This window comes from Molossus molossus, unplaced genomic scaffold, assembly GCF_014108415.1.
Source record: "Molossus molossus isolate mMolMol1 unplaced genomic scaffold, mMolMol1.p scaffold_m16_p_17, whole genome shotgun sequence".
Taxonomy (NCBI): domain Eukaryota; kingdom Metazoa; phylum Chordata; class Mammalia; order Chiroptera; family Molossidae; genus Molossus; species Molossus molossus.
Window position 1 is genome coordinate 58541006 of NW_023425352.1, and position 20856 is coordinate 58561861.

General features: G+C 54.4%; 1 protein-coding gene across 2 annotated transcripts in view; it reads right to left on the bottom strand.

Moving 5' to 3' along the window:
• Positions 1–20856, bottom strand: part of DLG5 (discs large MAGUK scaffold protein 5) — a 119128-nt gene that overhangs the window by 23418 nt on the left and 74854 nt on the right. Inside the window, exons 8-21 of one of the 2 annotated variants that reach the window (XM_036265489.1) lie at positions 18044–18228; positions 16511–16636; positions 12833–12965; positions 12334–12461; positions 11524–11699; positions 11079–11182; positions 8466–8558; positions 4831–5035; positions 4016–4725; positions 3160–3283; positions 2670–2814; positions 1190–1302; positions 488–577; positions 53–203 (exon numbers count right to left, since the gene is read on the bottom strand). In XM_036265489.1, coding sequence (XP_036121382.1) covers positions 53–203; positions 488–577; positions 1190–1302; positions 2670–2814; positions 3160–3283; positions 4016–4725; positions 4831–5035; positions 8466–8558; positions 11079–11182; positions 11524–11699; positions 12334–12461; positions 12833–12965; positions 16511–16636; positions 18044–18228 — 2483 coding nt within the window. Of the gene's footprint in view, positions 1–52; positions 204–487; positions 578–1189; positions 1303–2669; positions 2815–3159; positions 3284–4015; positions 5036–8465; positions 8559–11078; positions 11183–11523; positions 11700–12333; positions 12462–12832; positions 12966–16510; positions 16637–18043; positions 18229–20856 lie in introns of both variants that reach the window. The other variant, XM_036265488.1, reaches the window with a different exon arrangement.

Sequence of the window (20856 nt, forward strand, 5' to 3'; positions counted from 1 at the left end):
GGGGGACGCGCTGCCCATCAGTGGCCGGCACAGAGGCCCAGGTCATGCTCACCTGTCCTTTCTCCGTTCCCCGAGGGCCACGGGGTTGACTGCAATTCTAGGCAATGTGGAGGCTGAGGTCTGGGACTGGCTACAAGAGGACAGGGTGTCGATGCTGAGGGGTGACTGTGGAGGTGTGCTGCACTCAGAATGCGACAATGAACCTGCAGGGAAAGGCGTAGGGTAACACGGGCCTCGACCTCGCATCTCAGTTCTGCAGCAGCCAAGACGCAGAGGGAGACACGAGCCAGACACATGCCCCACGCCGCAGACACATCACACTGCAGTTCAGGTGCTGGGCTCCACAGGGCCTTTCTACCCCCCACCTCAACGGGCCACGGCTGGACTCAGTCAGTGTTTATGGACTGGCTAGAGAGATGATGCAGTCGACACCCCATCATGAGGCAGCGGCAGGCAGGGCGGGGACGGCCGTGCCGGACGCTCTCACCTCTGTCGGAGCCCACGGCAGACCGGGGGTGTCTTGGCGCTGACGGGATTCTGATGCGCTCGGCCTTGAACTGCAGGTGGCTTGAGGACCCTGTGGCTCCACAAGGGATAGAGCGTTAGGCCTGTGGGCAACCACCACTCACCCTCTCTAGCGGCCAGGAGAGATGCAGTCAAGACAAAGGCCAAGCAGGCCCTGCCACTCATCCCCAGGGCCCATGCGGAGCAGGGGAGAAAGCAGACACCGGACGCCCAGCCTCTGAATAAACTGCAGGCCCAGCCTGCTCCAGAGCAGAACCACACAGACCTCACCTTCGCCTCAGAGCAGGGGCAGTTACCCAGTGAAGGAGACCGCCGCCCACCTGCTCTCACAGGCTGGAGGCACCGCATCATGGGCTAAGTGCAGACTCGTTCTGGGCTGCATTCCCAGAAGTGAGCAGCAATACAGAATCCCCCAGAATGACCGACAAGCTCAGGGACAGGGAGCAGGGCTCCTGGGCCAAGGGGTCACCAGGAACAACCACATGGCCACTAGGGAACGCGCAGAGACACAGCGGACAGCCAAAGGACAGGTGCAGTGCAGAGCCGAGCTCTCCACCCCGGACAGGTGGAGACGTGGGCAGGCCACGCAGAGGTCAGGCATGATGACGCAGGAAGCCGAGCAAGGTGGGGCCCCCCGCTGAGAGAAGGGCCTGTGTGCAGTTACCAAGGCGGGCGCTGGAGGGCAGTGAGTTGGACCCGTGGGAGGCTCTCATCTCGGAGTAGTCGCTGCAGGCCCTGTGGCTCAGGTCCAGGCTCAGACGTCCCTGGTGCTGGACACTGCAAGAGAACCAGACAGGTGAGGGGCCAGGAGCAGACACAGCCCCTGGAGAGACACAGGTGACCGGCCTGGGCAAGGCCTCCTTCCCCGGGCCAGCTGGCTGTCAGGGGGGCCGCAGCCATGCCCGGAGGCCGCAGCCATGGGCCTGCACGTGGTGGAAAGCCACACAAACGGAGCAGGAGCAGCCCGTCCTCTTCAGCCCCGGCTGGGGTCGGGCTCACTGCAGGGGGGCTTCCACGCAGAAAACAGGCTGAGTCCTCCGAGTCCTGAGTGGGTCCTGGGAGGGGACACCTCTCCTTCGGGGTGAGCCGGGAAAGGCTGCACGGGCAGAGGACCTTGGAAAGGGACCCGTGAGCCTCACTCAAGAGAACATGCCTAGGAAGTCAGAGGGCAAAGAGCCCAGGCATCACCCACGTCAGCTGGCCTGCGCTCAGGCCCAACACCGTCCTTTTCTAACTGGATTAGACTGTTCTCTTCCCTGCTGAAACCCTCCAGTGGTATCCACTGTGTTCAGAGTGAATCTCAAACTCTACTATGGCTGCGACCCTGCAGGGTCGGGGTCCAGGACCTGGCTCGCCTCCGGCCTCACACCTCTGTGGAGCTCCCTGCTCCGTCCCATCACACTGCTGTCAGGCCCGAGCCGAAGCCCTGACAGCCCTGCTTCCTGGGGACTCTGCCCAGGTCCTGTGCAGCACATCCCCCACCAGTGGGCTCCCCACCATCCAATCTAACTCTCCACCCTCTTCCAAGTCTGCCTAGCTTGTTGCCTTGTTTTATGGTTTTCAGAGCTACTCAGCAACACCTGGTAGCACCCTTTTTTCTATCTGCCTCCCACACTTGAACACAAACACTACACATGAAGAAACTTGTCTATTTAGTTCTCCACTGTGTGCCCTTGGAAATAGAACAGTCCATGGCACATAGTAGGTGCTCAATAAAACCTGTCAAATAATTGAATGAATGAATGCATGAGAGGAAGTGAGCTTGAGTCAGACCTCTCACTTTTTAAGGCTCAGTTTCCTCATCTATATAAAACAGAGACAATAGTCCACAATGCCTAGGGTTGATGTGGCAATTAAATGAGATATTTATAAAGGTCTGAGCACACTGCCTGCACGTGAGCAAGGAACATTGGCTACCATCACTATCACCTTTCCTTAAATGTGGGTTTAAGCTCCACACTGGTGAACCAAGAAAGCATCCTTAAAGTTCACTTTCCCTGGGGTCCCAGAGCTGCTGAAACCAGTCCCTTCCCAGCTAGGCAAGGAAGCGTCCTGTCCACAAGCTTCTTGGTGCCCAGGTAGGCTTGGATGGCTGGGGTGCAGGATGGCTGGGGTGCAGGGAGGTGTGGGGTGACTTCACATACCTGGGATGTACAACCTGGGGGCCGATCTCTCTGGGGACGGGTGGAGAGCTGCACGGGCCAACCCTGTGGCTGCGCACAGTGTAGATGGGGTTCCTCAGGATGGAGCTCACGGTGGTGCTCGGGGTCATACTCCGGGGGATGGTGCCTAGAAATGGGCTGGGTGAGAACAATCTCCCCAAAGCACCCAGCTAGCCCCAGACCTGGGTAACCTCTGGCCTCTCTCCACGTGTAACATGGGAGGCTGTCTTTGATGCCTCCTATTGCCCAGGCCACTATGTGAAGAAAGCACTCTGCAAAGCTAAGAAATGTCACTGACACAAGACGAGACATCACCCCACACAGGGCAGCAACTGCTAGCTAGCTCTTTGGATCTCTGGGCTGAGGACACATAACTGCTCCTCAAAACAACTGCCTCCACTGCCCCAGGGCCCGTGCAGCCCTGTGGGCCCACAGGGACCCTCCTCCTCCTGGTCCTGCCCAGCTGACTCACCCACAGATGCCTTGCTGGGGTAGAGTGGGGGGTTGCTGTGTCGGTTAGAGTGCCCTGGTGAGTAAGGGGACCACTCCTGGAGCTCTGGGGAGACTTCTCCACTGGCTGAGATGCACTTCTGTTCCTAAGAACCAAAGGCAAGAGGGAGTGGCTGGGGACAGGGAAGTGCATAGGTGCTTGCAAGCAATCCTGTCCCTTATGCACTAGCTCCTCCCACTTGGACACGAAGTGATGGTCAGATGTCAATCTCATTCAAGTTGCTTTACACACCTGGAAGGAAAGAACTTCCTTCAAAAATACTCCAGAAGAAAACCACAGAGGAAGATTCTGTTCTTTCAAATAAACAGAGGTTGTGTGTGTGTGTGTGTGTGTCTGTGTGCAGAAGGTGGACCGTGTGCATGAGAGCTGTGTGAAGCTCTGTCCGCACAGAGCAGCACCAATGTGTTCTCCTGCTCAGCAAGCCCTCCCTCCTGGAAACGACTGCGCACCCACAGTGACAAGCCAGCTGTCCTGCTGCCAGCAGCAGCTTCCCGAGTGCTCTCTTCTCTCCCTAGGCCCCTCAGGCAGGGCCATGTCACCTGGCTTTGTTGTACAATTTCAAAAGCTTCTTGTTGAATAAGCAAGTTAAATGCTACACCCAAGAACGTGTTTCTCTCTTGGTGTCATATCCCCAAGCAACGTGCTCACCATAGTCCTCTCCAACCTCCTGCGGAGGGCTGCTTCCCATTGGCACACACCTGCCACCCCTGCCCCTCCTCTGGGTAGATGCTCCGAGCAAAGGAGCCAGGGCCAAGCACAAGCCTGGCGACAGCCAACTTACCCCTTCCCACCCCACCCTCAGCCGGGTTGGCTCTACCTCCAGGAACTGAGCAGGAATCACCACTGGCGCGAGCTTTGGCCGGAAACTGGGAGCAGACTTTGGCCGGCGACGCTTCTGTCCCAGCTCGTCCATCTTCTGGGAGGTGAGGTCCTCATCACAGGACTTCTTGGCAGGCAGGTAGGAGGAGTCCCCGTCCGCTTCAGGGTAGTAGCTGGAAGCAATGCGGACCCTGGCCTTGCGAGGGGGCGAGGCGTGCATGGGTTCCCCAGGGTCCACGTCAGGGGGCAGGGCACTTGGGGGGCTGGTGGATGGGGAGCTGCCCACCAGAGTGGCCTCTGACTCAGAGCTGGTTTCCAGTCTGTGCTGGAACTTAATGGAGTCACTCCTCCTGGGAGGTTTTGGGGGCGTCAGAGGTCCCACTCTCTTGGAGGGCTGGGGGGAAAGGGCAGGCCCAGAACCTGGGAGCAGGTAGTCTATTTTGGGAGGCGTCTGGGGGCGTTTGAAAGTATTAGGGTCGAAGATGGACTTTCTTTGCTTTGGCTTCTTGTAAACAGAGAGTTTCTCGGGCCCCGCCGTGGAGCTGAGCACGGCCTTGGGCCAGGTCCCGCCGCTGCTGGGGCTCTCGGACTCGGCCTTGTCCAGGGGAGCCTCTGTTGCCGCGCAGGGACCAGCCTCAGGCTCGAAGGGCAGCGGCGGCCGTCGGCTACGCACATCCACCAGCCCATAGCCACGCTCCCCAGAGGCATCTGAGCGAAAGGAGATCAGGCTACGCTCGGAAGCACTGGGACATGTCTGGGGGGAGACTGGGAAGGGTCCCCTGGGGAATGGTTTGTGCAGGAAGGAGCTGCTACCTCCTGGGGGGCCCGGCTCCTTCCTGTCCTCCAGCCTGTCTGTGTAGAAGATGTCCGTCTGTGTGGAGTTATTGTGCTGCATCAAGTTCCGTTTATTCTGAGCCTGGATCTCTGGGCCGTGGGCTCGGAAACTCAACATCTTATCTGAGTCCTTGATGTTTTCAAAGATGTTCTGGCCACTCCACGAGGAGCTCTGCGGGAACACCTACACAGGGACCGCAGAGGCGTGAGAGAGAGGACAAGACCGCAGAACCTGGCGCCGCCACTGAGAATGTCCCTGCAGGAGAGCCATGGTCAGGGGTGGGCCACACCCCCAAGCAGGCAGACACACACACATATGCACACACCTGTCCATCACACACACACACACCTGTCCATCACACACACATGCACACCTCTCCATCACACACACACCTCTCCATCACACACACACACCTCTCCATCACACACACACACCTCTCCATCACACACACCTCTCCATCACACACGCACACACCTCTCCATCACACACACACACGCACACACCTCTCCATATCACACACACCTCTCCATCCCACACATACACACGCACACACCTCTCCATCACACACACACACCTGTCCATCACACACACATGCACACCTCTCCATCACACACACACCTCTCCATCACACACACCTCCATCACACACACACACGCACACACCTCTCCATCACACACACACACCTCTCCATCACACACACACACACCTCCATCACACACACACACCTCTCCATCACACACACCTCCATCACACACACACACGCACACACCTCTCCATCACACACACACACCTCTCCATCACACACACACACCTCTCCATCACACACACATCTCCATCACACACGCACACACCTCTCCATCACACACACACACGCACACACCTCTCCATCACACATACACATGCACACACCTCTCCATATCACACACACACCTCTCCATCCCACACACACACGCACACACCTCTCCATCCCACACACACCTCTTCATCACACACACACACCTCTCCATCACACACACACACGCACACACCTCTCCATCACACACACACAAGCACACACCTCTCCATATCACACACACACCTCTCCATCCCACACATACACACGCACACACCTCTCCATCACACACACACACGCACACACCTCTCCATCACACACACACACGCACACACCTCTCCATCACACACACACCTCTCCATCACACACACACGCACACACCTCTACATCACACACACACCTCTCCATCTCACACACACACGCACACACCTCTCCATCACACACACACACACACACCTCTCCATCACACACACACCTCTCCATCACACACACACACGCACACCTCTCCATCACACACACACCTCTCCATCACACACACACACGCACACACCTCTCCATCACACACACACCTCTCCATCACACACACACACGCACACACCTCTCCATCACACACACACACGCACACACCTCTCCATCACACACACACGCACACACCTCTCCATCTCACACACACACGCACACACCTCTCCATCACACACAAACGCACACACCTCTCCATCACACACACACGCACACACCTCTCCATCTCACACACACACGCACACACCTCTCCATCACACACACACGCACACACCTCTCCATCACACACACACGCACACACCTCTCCATCACACACACACACGCACACCTCTCCATCACACACACACCTCTCCATCACACACACACACGCACACACCTCTCCATCACACACACACCTCTCCATCACACACACACACGCACACACCTCTCCATCACACACACACACGCACACACCTCTCCATCACACATACACATGCACACACCTCTCCATATCACACACACACCTCTCCATCCCACACATACACACGCACACACCTCTCCATCACACCCACACACGCACACACCTCTCCATCACACACACACACGCACACACCTCTCCATCACACACACACCTCTCCATCACACACACACCTCTCCATCACACACACACACACACACCTGTCCATCACATACACACGCACACACACACCTGTCCATCACACACACACACCTCTCCATCACACACACACACCTCTCCATCCCACACACACACCTCTCCATCCCACACACACACGCACACACCTCTCCATCACACACACACACACACACCCCCATGGCCCTGGCCACTGTGAACCCACAGGAGAGCTGTAAAGTGTGCTTGGCTTTGAGCACTTTCCGATATCACCTGTATAATGTCCTGCACACTCTTTAAAATTACTAAATGAAAAAAGATTCATTACTAGCAATACATATCTTGTAGCATTCACATAATGGAGTATCACTCAGCAATAAAAAGAAACGAGCAACCGAGCCATAAAGACATGGAGAAAACTTAAATACACGCTAGTCTGAAAAGGCCGTACACTGTATGATTCCAACGCTAAGACCTTCTAGGAAAGAATCCCGTGGAGACAGTGACAAGATCAGTGGTTTCCAGGGATGGGGGAGAGAGAAAGGGATGAACAAGCGGAGCACGGGGGATCTTCACGGCAGTGAAACTGCGCTGTGGACACTGTAATGGTAGACACGTCACTGCACATCTGTCCAAACCCATAGAATGTAAATCCTCATGTAAACTATGGACTTTAGTTAATACTAATGTATTAATAGTGTGACAAATGAACCCCACTAATGCAAGATGTTAATAATGGGGGAAGCAGAGGGGGGCTATGAGAATTCTCTATACTAGCTCAACTTTCCTGTTAACCTAAAACTGCTCCAAAAAAAAAGTCTATTAATTTTAAAATAATAATTTAAAACTTTGCTTAATAAAGTAAATGGGCCTATTTTTTTCCAACTTTCTATTATCAATCTTTTCAATTATGTAAAAAAGTTGATGGAAAAGTATAATGAGCCCTGACTGGTGGATCAGCAGTTAGAACATTGGCCCTCACACACCACAGGGTTTCGGGTTCAATTCCCGATCAAAGGCACAACTTGGGTTGCAGGTTCAATCCCTGGCCAGTTGGGACATGTGCAGGAGGTAACCATCGATGTGCCCCTCTCACATCAATGTTTCTCTCTCTCTCCTTCCTTCCCTTCTACTCTCTCTGAAATATCAATGGGAAAAAATACCCTTGGATAAGGATGAACAACAACAACAAAAAAGAAAAAATGCAATGAACACCATAAACCTACCTCTTAGATTCGACAATCTTTTTTAAAATTGCCTATATCTGTCAATACTGCAGAACAGTTGAAAGTAAAGTTACAAATACGACATTTCACCTCTAGTAACTTTATCATGTATTTCTCCCCCAAAATAAGGCCACGCTCCTATGTAACCCCAATACTATCATTATACCCACAAAAATGAACAATTCCATAAGATCAGCTAATTATTCAACCCAGATTCAAATGCACCCTACTGTTCCCAAAATGTTCTTCATAGCTAGTTTTTGGTTTTGTTTTAAACCAGATAGTGGTCATGGTCATGCACACCTGCACTTTGTAAATCCCTTTTCCAAGGATCCCAGGGACACAGGAGTAGATCAGGCACATGGAGCTGGGGCTTTGCCCACCCCACAGACAGCGAGAGCAGGGACGGGATGGGCAGGACCCTACCTTCAGGAGGGAGAGGGTCAGGGAGTCCTGGCAGCTACGCAGCAGAGATTCACACTCATTCAGAGACTTGTTGTCCAGTGCAATGCCATTGATCTAGGGCCAAACAGAGAGCCCGTCAGGCCTGCCGCCAGGACTGGGCTCTGCCCGCCTGCCCGCCCACGCTGGACAGGGGGCCTGGTTCTGAGAGATTCCCAGGTGTGCCGTTGGCAAAGGAGACACAGCCCCTCCCCAGGAAGGCCCAGGAATCCAGGTAAGGGGCGTCTGAGGCACACGAAACACACTCCACAGGAAGGTGCACGTCTGATTGGGACAGACACCAGGGTCCTGGGGGACAGCGGCTCCACTTCCTGCTGTGTGACGCTGGACCGACTCGGAGCTGCTCGTGCATAACGGAGGACAAATGTGTGTCCCCGGGGGCGGAAGGAGACTGGAAAACATGACCAGGATGTGCAAGGCCTTTGTAAACTCGAAGGTGCCACATGAGATGAAGTATCATCGTCTCTTACGAAGTCACATCACAACCACCTACGCTTGAATGCCTGTCCACATCCCTCTTGGGGCTCCCATCTTGGAAAAGTCCATGTGCGGTAGGTGAACAGTCAGACAGGCTGCACCCACATTGTGGAACTCGACGCCCCGCAGCGAGAGGCTCACAGAGCCACGCTGAGCAGAACAGCCAGGCTCTGGTCACTAGTCTCGAGGTGACAAAATCTCAGAGACAAAGGACCAAGTCACTGCAGGAGTTCCGAATGAGGGGCACAGGATGTGGGGGTCACTAGAGAAGGTGACACAAGGTGGCATGAGGAGGACCGTGGTGGTGAAACAGGTCTACCTTCATTTTTTCTTTCTTTTGGTTAACTAAACGTGACAAATGACACGACGTCAGCCACCTGGTGTTAACATCACCGGAGTGTGAGTTGTGGCCACAGGGCAAGCGGATGATGGGCACACGGGACCTCCCTATACTGTCTTTGTAACTTTATCTACTTTCAATACTCTTTACTTAACATTATAACGGAATTGTAATTATTTATACAATTATGTCAAGGTCAAAAGTTTTAAAAACAAAGGATTATTTTGGAATGGGGGACGAGTTTGGTTGTTTTTCTTTTATAACTTTTCCACATCTTAACATTTTCACAATGGCCATGCTGCTTTAAAGTCTGGCACCCCCAAATCTGAAAAACACTGGCAAAGGTGTGAAGCAATGAGCTCCCCACACACTACAGGTGGGACTGAAAAAGCCATGACCTGTTGGGGGGCAGAGGAGATCATATCAAATGTTAAAAGCTTATCTGATCCAGTTTCCTCACCCCAGGAATAACTCCCCTCGTGGCACACTCTCGTGGGTCCATGTGGGTCCCGTGGAGGGACGGAGCAGTGGCACGACTTGTAAAGGCAAAGATGTCTGAGCACCCACGAGGGTGGGGCAGGCTAACAGCTTTGCTGCTGCTGCTGAGGAACTGATGGGCCACTCGCTGGCCCAGACACAGCTGGGAGACTTGCAGTGCCATGGAAGACAGAAACAGGTTAGCAGCTGAGTCTCCTATGATCCCATCTGTTTTTGTTAACAAGTAGGAGATACCCATGTTTCGAACATTTCTGGATGAAACACAGTAATCTGCTAACAATGGTTGTGACTGGGTGGACCTGAGAGATGGGCGCCCAGAGGGGAGGGGACTCACTGCCACTGCCTGCTGCAGGACGGAAGGCGGGGTGTGTGTCACGAACAAGGGTGTGCCCTCCACTTTGAAACGTTGCTTCTAAGGACTAAAGCGCATGCCTTTCACGCAGCAAGCTCACAGCACCGCGAGGCCCGGTCACCAGGGAGGCTGCCAAGCATCCCCCGGGGGGCCGTGTCACACGGGCGAAGTCCGTGCAGGGCTGTTTGCAGTTGCAGAAACTGAAACAACTTACATGTCCATCAATCACGGGATAATTCAAACAGCAGGTAACCAAACAGCAGAACACCATGAGGTGGACAAAAACAATAAGGATCGACTGGGAAAGATATCCACAATGTAGAATCCAAATTGCTGGATTATAAAGATGATTCCACTATTGCATTTGAAAAAGCAAACAAAAACCAGAAACCTGTATATGGGCAGAGATTTGTGCAAGAACTATGGTCTTGCTGAGAGCGCATCTTCCAGATGGGGGCAGAGATCACCTCTAGGAGCAAGATTAAAGGGGAAACAGGGACCTACCACTTTACACGTTGGTATTACATGAATATTTTACAGTGACTCAGTCTATTTTGGTAGTAAAAAAAGATTACTATAAAGTCATATATAGTTATCAATTTTTTTAAATTGACCTAACTATACATTCATATGTAGAATAAAAACTGTAGGGAAATACAGTAAAAATGTTAACAAAGGTTATCTATAGGTGTTAGCAATAAGACAAGTTCTTGTTTCCTTCCTAATCTTTTCCTGTACTTCCTAATTTTCTACAGTAAATAGAAACATACTATCAGAAGGAAAAAAATCAATTTAAATGCTCACATTGAAAGAAAAAGGCAAATATAAAAACTGTTCATTATGTCTCGTTCCCACCTCCCAAATTTGCAATCGGTCTGTGTGCAGTGGCCGGCCCATCCTGGAGACTTACCGCCACGATCCTGTCTCCCACAGCAAGGGATCCCTCTTTGGCAGCCGGGCTCCCGGGCACCACGGCAGCAGCAAACACTCCATTCTCCAGACTGATGCCGCTGTCTGAGAACCACAGAGTGGACCACAGGCAGTCCCGTTAACCCTGCCCAGGTTGCGTGCCCTCCGGTTGTCCCACCTCACCTCTGGGAGAAGCTCTTACAAAGTTAGCAGATTGTGACCTGTCCCTCCCAGCACCCACCCGAGCTAGACCACCCAGGTCTGGGGAATCACTCAGAGACAAGCAGGACCCAGGACCCGGAAAGCCCCGTGTCGGGGAAGCACATGGGCTGCATCAGCAGCTCAACCCTAGGAACAAAGTACGCCCCAAAACATACACACCCCTCAGCACAAGGAAGGAAGGCCCTGCCATCTAAAGCCCTCTGCCCACTTCCGGAGGCCGCTACCTTTCTGTCCACTCAGGTTGATGTGCAGGGGCGTGACCACCTTCCCGCCCAGGGACTTCCTCCGCCGCACGACCATGTTGATGGCACCCTCCCCATGCAGGAGAGCCTTGATGGCCTGCTTCTTGTCCTTGTTGATGAGGTCCACATCATTGATTCTCAGGAGCCAGTCGTTGACCCTGAGGGGGGCACAGCCAGCTCAGGCCCACGCAAACCTTGGGACCGGCGGGCAGCCTGCCTGTTCCCATTCGGGAAGCCGAACCCCAGAGAGCAGGTGCCCCCCACACACATTCAGAAAGACGCGCCGTCCAGGATGGTCAAATGGTTCAACTCACACATGCTGGAGGCTAGACTCGCACTGCCTGGGTGACCTAAGCCCTCAGGGCCTCAGTGTCCCCATCTGTAAAATGGGGTAGCACCCACCTCACAGGATGGTAAAGATTAACAAATTAATTCTACAAAGTGCTTACTAAACCAGTACTGAGCACATCGTAAGTGCTATTTTCTCATCATCGGTATTTCATGGGATGAGCAGGTGATACACAGTCCATGTGTAGAAAGCCTGAGTGCTTTCTACCCAGAGACGCAGAGTGCAACACCTGGTGCCTAGAGAAAGGTCAGGTTCAAAGACCGCTGCGAGTCGGAGACGTGCCCTTTCGGAACGATGTTAGCAGCTGGGCCTGCAGGCCTCAGACAGACTGAGTCACTCGGACCCTGGGATGCATTCATTTAACCACCACCTGGCTCCCCACAGCCTTTCATTGGGCTGGAGGGCCCCACCTCCCTCAGAACCTGGGCTTCCTCCACTCTTACCGTAAGCGGCCGTCTGCAATGCTTCCTTTGTCCACCTTAGTGACAAATATGCCGCAGTCCCCGGGCAAGCACGGCTCGTTCACACCTTCCGCCATATCGAACCCCAGTGCTTTCCAGTCAACGTCCTCCTGTCAAAACAGCAGCAGCGGCACACTGTACAAAGCAGAGACGAAGCCACTCGTCTACTGTGGGCTGTCCCTTCACCATGACTGACGGGGCGCCCAGTCCCCAAGATGCAGCCCATGAGCAGCTGCGACCTGCCCCTCAGCCACTGCAGACACACCGCCCACCAGCACCCCGGGCTCTGCTGCTCCCTCTCCATCCGCGTGCGGTCAGCGTCCGCCGCGACACAGGAATGCACTCTGCGGTCATCAGCTTGGGAAGTGCGGGGAAGGATGGGTCAGCACCTTGGGAGGGAAAGCCGAACCCGCAAACTAGCGATCGTGACAGTGGGGGACTCGGCACGAGAACAGGGAGAAAGGACATGAAGACAGCTTACCGTCTCCCTTTCAAACTCTACCACTTCCGTTTCCCACTCCATGGAATCTGTGTCGATGGCCGAGTCGTGGGAGCTGTGGGCCATCAGCTGCCGGAACCGAGCCTCCTTCTCCAACTGGGACTCCATCTGCTCCCTGTGGGGAGAGGGAGCCGTGGCCGTGGCCCTGCGGGAGGGAGAACACCCTGCCCAAGCCCCAGCTCACGAAAGCTCCACGGCTTCCGCTCGGACCTCGTGGCCCTGCGGGAGGAAGAACACCCTGCCCAAGCCCCAGCTCACGAAAGCTCCACGGCTTCTGCTCGGACCTCGTGGCCCTGCGGGAGGGAGAACACCCTGCCCAAGCCGCAGCTCACGAAAGCTCCACGGCTTCTGCTCGGACCTCGTGCCAGCTTCCCAATAACTCTGGAGCATCAGGTCCAGGCTGCTGGGATAGCAGTGGGTTTTATGTTTTATTTATTTATTTTTTATCCTCACCTGAGGATATTTTTCCATTTTTTGTTCAGATAGAGTGGGAGAGAGAGACGGGAGGGAGGGAGGGAGAGAAACATCGACGTGAAAGGGACACATCGAGTGGCCGCCACGCGTACAACCTAACCAGGGCTGGGGACAAACTGCAACCGAAGTACGTGCCCTTAGAGGGAACCGAACCCGGGTCTCTCTGGACCACAGGCTGACACTCTAACCGCTGAGCCAAACCGGCCAGGGCTGTTTTTGTTTCATTTTTTTAAAGACTCAGAAATTCTTCTCCTGTATCAGGAGTAGGGTGGGGAGCGTCCGGCCCGCAGGCTATGCAAGGCCCGGGAAATCAATACCAGCTAACACCATACACCCATCAATCAGCCTGAATATAGCAGGCTAATTTTTCATTCTTTGAATATATTTTGATTGACTTTTTTAGAGAGAGGAAGAGAAAGAGAGATGGAATCGTCAGTGTGAGAGAGAAACATCGACCGCTGCCTCCTGCGGGAGATTAAGCCTGAAACTGGGCACATGCCCTGACTGGGAATTAAACCGGGACCTCTGTCCACTGGATGACACTCAACCCATGAGCTACACCAGCTGGGCGAGCAGGCTAATTCTTGAGTTGATAATTTTGTATGGTCCACTAATACCCAAATGGCTTTGGCAGAAGAAGCCCCCCCGCCCCAATCCCGAGGCAGATGCAATTCCCACGAAAACACCAGCAAGGCGTTCACAGACCAGACATGGCCCTTCTAAAACTTGCAGAGAAAGGAAAGAAAGTAGAATAACGACATAATTTTGAAAATGAAGAATTAGGTGGGAGAAACCACTCTCTACTCGATTTTAAGACTTTTTATACAACCACAGTACTTAGGACTGAGCGGGACTGCAGGCGACAGACACAGATCAGTGAGACAAAAGCAAGGTCCAGAATCGCCCGCAAAGCGCAAAGGGTGCAGACGGAACTGAACGGGAGGATGGCCTTTAACTAATGACAGAGGCACTGAACATTGTGGCAAAAACAAGGAGTATCAACCTGAACGTCAAACTTTACCCAAAAATCAACTCAAAATGTATCACAGATTCAAATGTAAAAAATAAACTATGAAACTTTTAGAAGAAAAATACAGGAGAAAAACCTTTGAGAACTAGCACTAGGTTAAGGGTTCTTAGACATAGCACATAGAAAATAAAAAATGATCAATAAATTGGACTTAATCAAAATAAAAATTTAAGCTCTCAGAAAGACTCAGGAGGATGAAAAAGACTCAGAAATCTCTTCCGACCCCGCAGTGACTTGTATATAACACTATTCTTCCTAAAACCTGGGCCCAGACCATCTTCCCAGTTCATCAGCCCTGCCCCCTGGACTCCTGGCTCACTCCTGACACTGGTCTCCTGCCCACGTGAACAGCTCCAGGTCCACACCTCTGGCTGGGCTGTGCTCTCACTGGCCAGTACTCAGCCTCCCGGGCAGAGATCCAAAGTCTCCTCCTGGCCGCGCCGGAGCCCAGCCACCCCTGCCTGCCTGAAGCTCTGCACTTAATGCTGATGGCACTGGTCTCATCTCTCCTGCTGGGGGAGCTCTGGTGCCCCTGCAGACGGGGCTTCCTGTGCAGCAGCAGGGACTCCACGCCCCGCACCCCACAGGTTAGAGAACTCAGCAGAAAGACGCAAACACCATGTGCTGAACGAACAAAGGTGGTCAACTTTCTTCGGTGGTCCAGGCCACTCCAGTGCTATTGAAACGGAACCTTCCTCCTATGCTGAAGCCCCAGAGGGTCTAGGCTGGACCTGAATTTGATTCTATTGCTAGATCCAAGGTGGGTCCCAGGAGAGACTGTCTGTCGCTTTGCCTCAACCTCTGAGCTTTCCTTCATAGCACTCAAGAGGCTCCAGGTTTCTGTCCAGTGAGTGAGGCTGCACTCCCTCCTGACTGGCTCAGCTCCAGGGAGTGAGGCCTGCACACGCCCACCACAGGCTCCTCCCACCCTTCCCACTCCATCACTTGGGGGTTCCTAGAAGGACAGGGAGCCACTGTTCCTCTGGTAGAAGCTGGCTCAGGCTGTAGTGACAGCTACGGAGCTCTGCCGATTTCTCTTTTAAATTTGGGTCTTTGTGTTTTCAATCCACTGCTTAGAGTCACCACGCCTTAAATGACACCCCTGGGACAGTGCTGTACTGAGAGGTTGTCTGACGTCCCAAACAGCCTCTTCCAGATGGGCGTCCGAAGGACATGGCAGGTGATCACAATGCCTGCAAAACCCTGGACCACGATCTGCCGTCACTCTGTTCCTTACAGTCAGGAGTGGGGACCGTCCGGCCTGCAGGCCATCCAGGGCCTGTGAAACCAGTATCCACTGACATCACACGCCTCACCAAGGTAGCCTGACCAAATATGGCAGGATAATTTTTTTTTTTTTTTATCCTCACCCGAGGACATTTTTCCATTTTTTGTTCAGACAGAGCGGGAGGGAGAGAGAGGAAGAGAGAGAGGGAGAAACATCGATGTGAAGGGACACATCGAGTGGCTGCCACCCGCACGACCAACCAGGGCCGGGGACAAACTGCAACCGAAGGATGTGCCCTTAGCGGGAACCGAACCGGGTCTCTCCGGACCGCAGGCCGACGCTCCAACCGCTGAGCCAAACCGGCCAGGGCGGCAGGCTAATTTTTAAGGTGATAATTTTGTATGGCCCATGAACGTTATAAATCTCCAAGTGACCTTCGGCAGAAAAAAGGTTCCCCGCCCCACGCACTTGTTTTTCTGAGGGACCTGCCTGCGGTCTGCCTCCTGTGTGCCGTGAGCCCACAAGGCAGGGACCCGGCTGGCCTGCTCAGCCTGTGCCTCCCACGGGCCTGACCTAGCAGGCACGTAGTAGCTCCTTGCTGAGTTGATGAATGAATGAGGGAGAAAGGGAGTGAATGAATGGACCATGCATGCTTGTGTGTCCCCAGATGGACTGCGTGGGAGCAGGGACCTTCCTTCCTTTCGCACACAGTGTGCACCTCCATGTGCTCTCCAGAGGGCCACTGTCATCTCTGTTGGTCTAAGAATTTCCAGTCAACTCCCTGCATGGAGGCAGCACTTGGACCCATTCTACAGACAGAGAGTGAGGCAGAGAGAAGGGGCAGACGGCCAGGCCTTGCCCTGAGAGGAGAGGCGGGTACTTCACTCCCGGGCACAAGCGCCGCCCAGGCGGTGCCCGCCCAACATACTTAAGCTCCTTGAGCTCCCGGCTGACATCGTTCTTCTGTTTGCGAGTGTCGTCCAGGCTGCGCAGGGCCTCGGCCAGCTCAGTCACTGCCCTGTCCCGCTCCCGCCTCAGATTGTCACAGAGCGTCCTGGCAGAGGAGCAAAGGGCAAGGTCACCGTGAAGGGTGAGGGACGGAGGACTCAGCCCACAGTGCACACCCCCGGCGCCTGCTCTGTCCCCAGAGGCACAGGTATGTTTGAGGGTTCGGAGGTAAGGCCACCAAGGCCAACCCCATGGAGAGACAGAGGTAACACTGAGGACCAGGGAAGGAGAACCCCCCATACAGGCAGCAAGCACTGGGTTCCAAACCCCCAGCAGGCATCCCGCTGCTTCGCCCTCAGCGTGCCTGGTTACCGACCGCCCTCCCACCCTGCCCACCAGCAGGCCCGTCCAGAGCCGCGCCCCACCCAGACAGGAGCCACGCCTCAGGCCTCTCCATGGCCCTGAGCTCTGTGCAGGGAGACTCCCTGCTAAAGGACATGTGGCTTCCGGGCCTCAGGACCACCTCAACCACGCAGAGGAGGTGGGGACAGGTGGCCCCGAAGCAGGAAAGCCTGAGCTCCGAGCCCCCTCCAGAAAGCACCCACCACGGGCTGGACCCTGGAGCTTGGTCCCCCCTCCATGGCCTCAAGTCCCCTACCCTGAACCCTCACCACCGACCAGCCTGCATGGACGTCAGTCTCTCCTTCAAAAGGCCACAGGGATCTTTCAGAAACTCTCAGTGACCAAGTCTGGCTCACTGCCGACCCCTCCTGCCCACAGCTCTGCTGGTCTCCGCAGCCCGTGAGCACGGCGGACTCCCTGCTTCCCTCCCCAGGCTCCTCGCCACGCCCTCAGGGCAGCTGTGGGGAGACTGCTCCGGGCACACCGTGTCCCTGCCCCGCCCCGCACCACACCTTTGCTCATGATGTCCGCTAGGTACAGCGCCCTCCCCCTCTCCACCTGGAGAGATCTCACTCATGCTTATGTTTGAACTCGAATGCCACGCTTTCTGGAGAGACCTCCCCCATTCCCCGCTGCCCAGTGCCCTGCATGCCCCCATCACAGCTGACTGGCCTGGAGTGCCCTGTTCACACATCTCCTTCCCCTCTGCCCAAAGCCCCCGCGGCACAGGCCCTGCACAGTCACCCAGAGCCGTGAAGGCTGTCCCCCAGGGTCTCCTTGCTCAAGGGACCTAAAATCTGGCATACAGCAGGTGCCCAATGAATACTGACTGAGAATGCAGCTCTGATGGTCAGTCTCATCAAAGCCCCCCAAGAAACAAGCCTGGTCTTGAGCCACTTCCCAGGGGTCTCAGTGCACCCCCGGGTCTGGGGAAGTGCACGGGCCGCAGAGACGCGGAAATCTTAGCGCTCCGGGGCAAGGGGGAGCATCACCCCAGGTGCGAAGGGAAGAACCCAGTCACTCTCCCTTCCTGGGACATGTGCAAATGACTGGCCCTCCCCACAGACCCCGTGTGTCCTGGGAGACCTGAGTCCACGCCCAGGGCACCTACCGGATGCTGTCCCGCTCGGCTACGATCTTGTCCCGCTCCTGGAAGGCCCAGTCGCGCCGGCACTTGGCCACGTCCGCCTCCTGGAGGGCTTCCTTCAGCTCCTGGCAGAGCGCCTTGCACTGCTTCCTAAGCAGTTCGGCCTCTTTGTTGGCTCTCCCAGCATCCACTGCCACTGTGTCTTTGATCTGGTGGGGACGAGCGGCAAGCAGGAGAGGAAGTTACTGGGCCCTCTGGCTCAGAAGTACCCTCTTACAGGTGCTGGGGCTGAACTCTTGGGAGCTGGATGGAAAGGAACACTGGGATCCCAGCCAGAGCCCATCCCAACACCCCCTGCTACGCCCATACCCCCCAGTGACCATGTGCCCCACAGCTCAGACCCCTAGTGACATTACGTTAGGGTCCAGTCCGAATTCTCACAACCCCACACAGTGCCTGGACAAGAAGCCCAGTGCCCCCTCAGCCAAGGTCTGAGTGGCCAGGTGCAATGACTCCCCTGGAAGGCTTATTCCAGGCTCCACCCTGCCACACCTGTGGTTTGTACCTTACAGAGAGCCACGTCTCTCTAAAGTGCTCCCGTGACCAAAGATGAGGACGTAAGGACTGACTACAGTGAAGGGTACAGACACTGGTTGTGGTAACTCCCGACTCTGTCTGCAGTACTGGTGTCTACTCTGGTTTTCGTACTCTAACACACTGAGTTATTTTTAAACCTGAAAATGCAGCAGTATTTTTGCTGGTGAAGTCTTCTGCATCTCAGTTCATTTAAAGGCTAAAATCTGAAGTGTCTGCGTCTTGACACCTCCCCACAGCAGCACATGCTCCACTCAAATGTCAAGTCAAGCTCCGAGAAGCGCTCACATAGAAAGCTCCCTCTGCGCCCTTACAATCCTTAGAAAACAGGGAAGTGACGAAGCAAGTGTCCACTGCAAGGGTAACTCCTGCCCTAGCTCAAATGCTTTCTAAAGACGCAAATGCAAACCAGACAGGGGAGGAGCAGATGACACCATCTCTGCGCTGGGAACCTCCCCTGGGTGACAAGCACCAGGAGAAGGGTGCCCCAGGAAGGCTCCCGCCTCCGCGGCGGCGGACAGCAGCCTCCGCTCAAACACGCTCCAGATCGTGAAAGTTCAGCCAAGAGACAGGATGAGGGAGAAGAGGGAACTGTGTGCAGTCAGCTTATGATTCCCCTGGTCTCCCGCGTGCGGAGTCAGGAGGGGCTGGGAACCGTCCGCACGAAGAGTAACACCCAACCCAAGGAAGTAACACCTAACTGCTGAGAACTCACACTGCCCAAGATCAGGCCAAATGATTTCAGCTTTGATTTTCCCCACTTTTATGCAGGATTGAGTGTTTAATTTGGTATTTTAAAAAAATCAATTATTTTTATTAATTCTAGAAAGAATTTACTGTAATGAGCAACAGGTTTAACAATAACATTTTCTTGAATTTACATTTTACTCAGTGTTTTGCATTGACACAGTTTTCTATTTGAAACGTGTTAACATGTGGCTTCAATGAAAGGTCTTTCCATCTGGCCCTGGATAATGTCTCAAGCTGCAGGTCAAGTTGGAGACAAAGAGACACCAACACCAGGGAGTCAGGCAGCACCTACCCTTCTCCCCATCCCTCCACTGCCCTGTCCTTGTTAGTCTCCAAAATAAAAACACCCCCAAAACACTGTTTCCTTACGAGATACACTGGAAGTACAAAACTTGGTTTTGAGAGGGAAGAGGAGGAATACAGTACCCTAAAAAGGGCAATAGAACTGGGGAGCTGAGGTCCCTCTGTCTGAGCCCGGTTATACCAATGAGGAACCTCAGGGTCCAGGAAGTGGCTGAGCTGAGCCCAGATCCCAGGCGTCCACCCCAGGTCTCCTGGGCTTCTTCCTCCACACCACGCTGATTTCAGTCTGCAAAAGCCATGATGTCCTTCTGCCGCCCTGGGTGACCTTGGGCCACAGGCTGAGGAAGAGGTAGGCTGCTCTCCTAGGACCTCACCCCACCTAGACTTACGGCCAACAGGAAAGGCCCAGGGGCTGCAGTCAGCGCCCAGCTGGGGCAGAGTCCACACCAGTGGGTCTCATCAGGCCATGGGGAGAGTAAGACCTCCCACCCACACCTCAGGGCCAAAACGGCCCAGGCCACACACCTGGCCTACCCTGGACGAGTTGGGGAGGGGTCTCGTCGGAGAAGCGAGACAAAGCAGAGAAGCAGCTGAGGGTTGCTGCTGGGGGGGCGGGGGTTCTCCCCTCTGCTGCCCGCTGGCTGGACCTGTGCCTAGAAAAGACTCCTGCCTCAGCTGACAAGCAGACTTGACGCCTGGCCAATGCCCCCTGCGAAGGCCAGGGAGCAGGCTCCAGGCGGAAGGGCACGCGCCAGTGCCCCAGCGGGGACAGGCTGCCACCAGATGCCAGCACCGTGGGAAGCTTCCCGCATTCCCGCAAAGGGCATGGTCAACCTCGCAACTTCAAAAACCCTTCCAGCTGGGCCGCTGTCCTGTCCCAGGCTCACCTCTTAGGTGGTTGATACATCGGCCGTGACCTTAAAGTACAGCAACTGACTCAGTCATTTTCCAAGTCTTCCTCTTCGTCACTTTACTTTCCTGATTTGATCATTTTCCCAACCATTAAGCTCTCAGATGCCAGAGTGTGAAAATGAGTTGATAGCGGTTTTTCTAGGACAATTACCAAGTTCTAATACATTATACTGCACATCAGACATTCCACCATCAAGGTCTTTGTAAATTTCATCAAAACAAATTCTCCTTTTCACAATGGCTTTCACCTTGATGGTCTGGAAAAGTCTCACTCCCTT